We start from the raw sequence: 7,500 nt of genomic DNA, 5'->3' as shown, positions 1-7,500 counted from the left end.
CGAACTAACGATTTATATAGCTTGTTAATGAGAGGTGAACAATTAAAGTCAAAAGATCGCGCAATCAGTCCTAGAATCTTATTTGCTTTTTCAGAGGCTGAAATACACTGCTTAGATGATTTGAGATTGTTACTGATAATTACGTGGAGATCCTTTTCACTATTTTTGTTAACGAATTTCCAAATAACTTGTAATCGTGTCTACTGTTATTTTTACCTATGTGCATAACCTTGCATTTACTTGTGTTAAATTTCATTTACCACTTTTCAGACCATTGCTGTAGTTTGTCTAAAATTTCTTGGATATCTAATTGGTTTAAGTGATCATTTGCCATTCGGCGCATTTTCGTATCACCAACAAATTTGGAGACAATAGATTTCAGTCCGTGGTCAGTCAATTTCCAGCCACTCTTCATAAACCCCTCAAATTTCTATATTTCCTGAACCAATAAGGCCATTATCTGTAATTAGTGTTATGAGATTTTTTTTTAAAGCTAATTGAGCCTCTGCATGATTGTATCGACCGTAAAGTTAGAGTTTGCCAAACGATGCAAGCCATACACTATTGTTGTGACGATTACCCAACAGTTCCTTGTGGATAAAAAGTGGTCATGGTATAAATCATTGCAACAGGTTCTCTCTCTCTCTCTCTCTCTCTCTCTCTCTCTCTCTCTCTCTCTCTCTCACACACACACACACACACACACACACACACACACACACACACACACACACACACACACACACACACACACACACACACACACACACACACACACACACACACACACACACATCTCGTGGCGCAGTTGGTAGAGTTCCCGGCTGCCACTAGGGAGGTCCAGGTTCATATCCCGCCCAGGGCTGGAGAAATTTCAGTATCGCTGCAGTGCGAGTCGTTACTCCAACTCTCATGGGCGGGGACATGTGTGTGTGTGTGTGTGTGTGTGTGTGTGTAAAGGTCACGGCATTACCCATAGATCGGTCATATATGAGCTCTGAACTCTCTTCCGAGAGGGTAATAGCCGTCGATCATGAGTCCAACACGTGATCCAAGACCATGATGAATCTCAAACACACAATTGCACAGTCACACACCTCATCTGGCCATCGCTTTACTCAATCTATTGGGTATTCTGCGCATAACTAAAACACTTGTGTCTTACCCTTTATGGGAACATGATACACGAAGGCGCTTGCTATCTTCACGTTACTTCTCTCCAGATGTTATACACATGTACACACACACACACATATGTTCATGAAGAAATCACAGGGAAATTAAAGTTCTGAATACTAAACGTTTTCGTCTATTACGACATCTTCAGTACGTGCTCTCAATATGTCGTAATATAGGAAAACGTTTAGTATTCCGAACTTTAATTTCCCTGTGGTTTCTGCATGATCATTTAGTCACATCTTTTTTGTGATTATTTTTGCGACACACACACACACACACACACACACACACACACACACACACACACACACACACACACACACACACACACACACACACACACACACACACACACACACACACACACACACACACACACACACACACACACACACACACACACACACACACACACATATATATATATATATTTATATATACTTCTCTTTTACCAGTCTTTCATCACTCATTTTTTTCCATGTGACCAAAGCATCCCAATAATCTTTCATCAACCCCATCTACCATCTCCTTTTCCACTCCCGCTCTCCTCCTCACTTCCTCGTTTCTCACTCTATCCAACCTAGTACCTTCTACCATACTTTTCAGACATTTCATCTTAAACACATTTCAACTTTTCCTCTCTGATTCTCTTAAAGTCCAAGTTTCTGTCCCATACAAAGCCGTCTGTAACATCACCCTTTTATACAATCTCCTCTTTGGATTCATTACCAGTTGCCGATTTCTCATAACACTTTTTAATCCCTCAATGCATTTACCTGTTTCTCTCAATCTACAATTTACCTCCACCTCCATTCCTCCTGTACCCGCTACATGCGACATCAAAACTGATTCTAAATATCAAAAATAAATCATACGAAAATCGACTAAAACACATGAATCTGTTTTCCCTAAAAAAGCGTAGACTCAGAGGTGACTTGATACAGGTCTTTAAGATTTTAAAGGGAATTGACAACATCAAAAGTGACCAAATTTTCACATTGAATCAAAATCAGACAAGAAACAATGGTCTCAAACTGTCCGGAAATAGATTCAATTTGGGAGTAGGTAGAAACAACTTTGCCAACCGTGTAGTTAATGAATGGAATAAACTTCCTGTACAGGTAGTGCAATGTAGTTCAGTTCGAAGCTTTAAGAATCATTTAGATAAATACCTAAGTAAGATGCTGTAATGATTATAATTTATCTTATATTATTTGTTTTTGTTTTGTTATCATTTGTCTGTCTGATTTTCATTTATTATTAGTTATATGTCAATTTATTATTATTTACTATTTACCTGTTTGATTATTATTTAACTATACCTATGCATTTATTTATGTATTTTATTTGTTATTTACATTGTTATAGTTATTATTTATTATTTTATTATTAATATGATTTTTTTTCGCATCCGACCTAGATATGGATCAAAAGGTCTCCTGTCGGCATGCTCCGCCTTTGTAATCCTTTGTAATCCTTTGTAAAGTACCTAAGGCTAGTCACTTCCTCCTTCAGGTGGTCATCATGTTCGTGTCGATGGTTCTCATTATCGTCAAGGGCGCCTCTGACATCGGCGGCTTCTGGTACATCTGGAACAAGAACCAGGAGGGGCACAGGATCGAGATTGTCAACTGGGACGCCTCTCCGCTCACCAGACACACCATCTGGTCCCTCGTTATTGGTGGCTATTTCACCTGGTGCTCAGTGTACGGCGTCAACCAGGCACAGGTAGGTGACGATGAGTCGTAGGTTTCTTTGGGAGATGACCTTTGTGAAATGTTCCTCTTCTGGCGAGTCCTCTATATTGCAGAATCATTCGATGTCTTAATGTTAAGAAGTAGTCGGATGCTTCCCTGTGTATTGGTCTTAAACGATCTCTATCTAATCCAGCTGGAGAATAGTGGATGCGGTTAGGTGTCTTATGTTCTGTCTAGAGAGATGGGTGGGTGTGGCATAGATAACGGGACGGAGAACACTAAGAACATAATCATCAACCTTGATGATGACTGTGATGGTGATGATGGTGGTGGTGATGATGATGATGATAATGATGATGATGATGATGATGATGATGATGATGATGATGATGATGATGATGATGATGATGATGATGATGATGATGATGATGATGATGATGATGATGATGATGATGGTGGTGGTGGTGGTGGTGGTGATGATGATGATGATGATGATGATGATGATGATGATGATGATGATGATGATGATGATGATGATGATGATGATGATGATGATGATGATGATGATGATGATGATGATGATGATGATGATGATGATGATGATGATGATGATGATGATGATGATGATGATGGCGACGGAAGTGAAGACAAAGACAATTATCATTACCATAATTATTATTATAATTATCACTATTATTATCATTATTATTATTACTATCATTATTATTATTGTTAATATTATTATTATAATTATTACCATTTGTTATTATCATTTATTATTGTTAATATTTATCATTATTATTATAATTATTATTATTATTATTATTATTATTATTGTTATTATTATTATCATTATTATTATTATTATTATTATTATTATTATTATTATTATTATTATTATTATTATTATTATTATTATTATTATTATTATTATTATTATTATTATTATTATTATTATTATTATTATTATTATTATTATTATTATTATTATTATTATTATTATTATCATTATTATTATTATTATTATTATTATTATTATTATTATTATTATTATTATTATTATTATTATTATTATTATTATTATTATTGTTATTATTACTATTATTATGATTATTATTATTATTGTTATTATCATTATTATTATTATCATAATTATTATTATTATTACTATCACTATCATTACTATAATTATAATTGATATCATTACTCTTTTTACCATTATTACAACCGTCATCATTATCCACATTAATTTTGTCATCACTTGCCATTTCCTTCCCCCTTCAGGTGCAGCGGTACCTGTGCGTGCAGACGAAAGGTCACGCCGTGCGGGCTCTCTGGATTAATCTAGTGGGAGTTCTTTTCCTTCAGCTTCTTTGCGTCTTCGGCGGGATGGTCATCTACGCCAAGTACTGGGACTGCGACCCCATCAGGTCAGAAGTCAGGTCATCGCTATTCCTAGTAGTCGTACTGCACCTCTCTCTCTCTCTCTCTCTCTCTCTCTCTCTCTCTCTCTCTCTCTCTCTCTCTCTCTCTCTCTCTCTCTCTCTCTCTCTCTCTCTCTCTCTTTTTAGAAGAAGATTTTTTTTTAACTAATGCAGATGAATGGTTAGTCTGTGGTTAATTGATTTCAGCTACATCGCTATTTCTAGTAATCGTACTGGACCTCTCTCTCTCTCTCTCTCTCTCTCTCTCTCTCTCTCTCTCTCTCTCTCTCTCTCTCTCTCTCTCTCTCTCTCTCTCTCTCTTTCTTTCTCTCTCTTTCTCTTTTGAAGACTTTTTTTTTTACTAATGCAGCTGAATGGTTAGTCTGTGGTTAATTAATTTCAGCTACATCGCTACTACTAGTAGTCGTACTGGACCTCTCTCTCTCTCTCTCTCTCTCTCTCTCTCTCTCTCTCTCTCTCTCTCTCTCTCTCTCTCTCTCTCTCTCTCTCTCTCTCTTTCTCTCTCTCTCTCTCTCTCTCTCTCTCTCTCTCTCTCTCTCTCTCTCTCTCTCTCTCTCTCTCTCTCTCTCTCTCTCTCTCTCTCTCTCTCTCTTTTAGAAGAAGACCTTTTTTTTTACTAATGCAGCTGAATGGTTAGTCTGTGGTTAATTAATTTCAGCTACATCGCTACTCCTAGTAGTCGTACTCTCTCTCTCTCTCTCTCTCTCTCTTTTTAGAAGACCTTTTTTACTATTCCAACTGAATGGTTAATCTGTGGTTAATTGATTTCAATTTTATTTACATATAACCTCCTACGTCAACACCCAACTTCGCAAAATTCCAGCCACTCAGTTCAGTAACAAACCACATACTGGCAGCTGATCGAACATACATCACCCATTTTGGCTTAACACATAAACATCAGACCGAAGCGGACACAAAATGGTGGAGCAATCTCCCCAATTTAAGAATATAAAACTCTAGGAGCCACCCCACAATCAACACAACCAACAAACAATTTTCCTTGACATAACTTTGACCTCGCCCTCCCTCCAAACACATGGGAAACCATACATGACTTCCCCGTATATTGTATGAGATCTTTACGTATTTCGCTTACTGAAGCAGATACATTGCTATAAATCAGGTACTGAGGCAACATCGATATATTTTAACTTTTTTTTTTTTTTTTTTTTTAAGTCTCTGCCAACTTAAAACAAACAGGCAATAATGATATTAACGCCACCACTTCTTTCCTCAATTGTGGCCTGTGATTCATATCTTCAGGCAACTTACGAAACGCGTTATCCAATAACAAAAATATACACCGGGCGGGTGGGCGGAGCCAATTTTTATTTGTTATTATTTGTCTGTTTGTTTATTTGCTTGTTTTTTTATTTATTATTATTTATCTGTCAATTTATTATTATTTACTATTTATCTGTTTGTTTATTGTCTAACTATCCCTATGCATTTATTTTGTTTATTATTTATATTATTATAATTCTTATCTATTTATTCATTTTTCTATCTATTTATCATTATTACATATTTTTTCGCATTCGACCTAGTTATAGACCAAAAGGTCTCCAGTCGGCAGGCTCCGCCTTTGTAATCCTTTGTAACAACCTAAGTCTCCCCACCCCCATTAATACGATGACATATACACCCTAGGTGTCGTCAGGCGACTTTATTCTTGTGAGACAAACCTCTTCGCATTGAGGGCGCTATTCATAAAACAAGAGGTCCACCCTTTCCGTGCTACGCGTATCCTTCGTCCAACTACAGCCATCGCCTGCATGTACGTAGCTGCGACAATGATAATCGAGATTGATCCAGGTCTCTTTCGACTGAATAAAATCACCTGTCATTTACTCACATGAACTATGTATATATAAGATTCTTTCATCCTTGCATCAGCGGAACATTGCCATTGAGAAGCAATTAAGACAGTTTCGATTAGTCGTTTCCCCACGGTGAGGCAGTTTTGTGATTTTATTCTGGCTTACGGCAGACGATTCTGTTGAGTAGGTGATTGCTAGAACAAGGAACGAGAGGTGAGTCACCGCAGTGAAGTGGTCAATCTTTCAGAACTCAAAACTTCCTTGAAAGGTTCCGTTCTGGCTGGCGCCGGGCGGTCTTTATTCTGTCTCGAGTGACCATCCACAGTATCGAGCAAAAAATTGATAAATAGATAAATAAATAGAATAAAAATGAAAAAAAATAAATAAATAAACAAATAAATCAAAATTGCCTCGATTATTCTAGTTAGCGCCAGGTGATTTTATTCATCTCGGAATGGCATCTCTTGGTGCCACCGGGGTTCAGTGCCATTCACTCGTCTCCTCCTCTTCCTCCTGCCGCAGGTCTGGCATTGTGACGAAGGACGACCAACTCTTCCCGCTCTTCGTCCTCGACACTTTGGGTCTCTGGAAGGGCGTCCCCGGACTCTTCGTCTCAGGCATCTTCTCCGGCGCCCTCAGGTAACCCGCAGGAGGCATCCACGAAGCTCTCACGGAGTTCCTCACTTGGCCAGTGTCTGTTAGCAATTATAGTATTGTCAATATTTCAATTATATTGGTTGATATGACCTCTTCCGTGCTTTCAATATCAACTAGAGGTTTACTAAGTGTTTTTCTTAGGTATTTGGTATCAATCTGACACAGTATTGATAACATTACTTCAGAATCTTTAATACATATCTCTTTAATACAAGTCTCTCAAGTTCGTTTGCTGCAACCAGGCACTTAAGCCCCGTCCCTTTGAGGAATTCCATTTCCTGATTTGTGGAAATGATTTAATTCTGAGAGAAAATATTCACCACCTTTCCCTTGTCCTCGGTGTTATTATTTTTTTACATGGCTTCTAAAATGACGATTTTTTTTCTTTTTTTTGGGGGGGGGTCATTTTTAGAAATAGTAATGGCTTTGCACTTTTCAATATACTGTACTTTTTTTTTTAGAAATGAATGATGAAGTATTAACTGTTGGTGTTCAATGACGCCACTTGAAGCACTGAGCTCTAGAATTATGATATCTCCAGCTTCTTCGAGAAATCCTTCTTGCCATCTTCTGTCTCACAGCTTTGATGTCGACGTTCAGTGATTTGAAAAATAAATAGGGAAAGGGTTACATTGTGCAACTGCTTCTCAAATTTCCTCTTTTTAAATTCTCTCTCTGCACCAATGAAGCCGTTAACCA

The 7,500-nt window shown here is 37.4% G+C and overlaps 1 protein-coding gene across 1 annotated transcript in view; it reads left to right on the top strand.

Moving 5' to 3' along the window:
* The window catches only part of LOC143025651 (sodium-coupled monocarboxylate transporter 2-like), a 94,348-nt gene that overhangs the window by 57,190 nt on the left and 29,658 nt on the right, over window positions 1–7,500 (top strand). Inside the window, exons 5-7 of the mRNA XM_076185643.1 lie at window positions 2,695–2,907; window positions 4,161–4,306; window positions 6,667–6,783. Coding sequence (XP_076041758.1) covers window positions 2,695–2,907; window positions 4,161–4,306; window positions 6,667–6,783 — 476 coding nt within the window. The remainder of the gene's footprint in view (window positions 1–2,694; window positions 2,908–4,160; window positions 4,307–6,666; window positions 6,784–7,500) is intronic.

The sequence above is a fragment of the Oratosquilla oratoria genome, chromosome 5 (genome assembly GCF_046742065.1).
Source record: "Oratosquilla oratoria isolate Oo_2021 chromosome 5, ASM4674206v1, whole genome shotgun sequence".
NCBI lineage: Eukaryota > Metazoa > Arthropoda > Malacostraca > Stomatopoda > Squillidae > Oratosquilla > Oratosquilla oratoria.
This window is presented reverse-complemented; position numbering and strand designations above follow the sequence as displayed.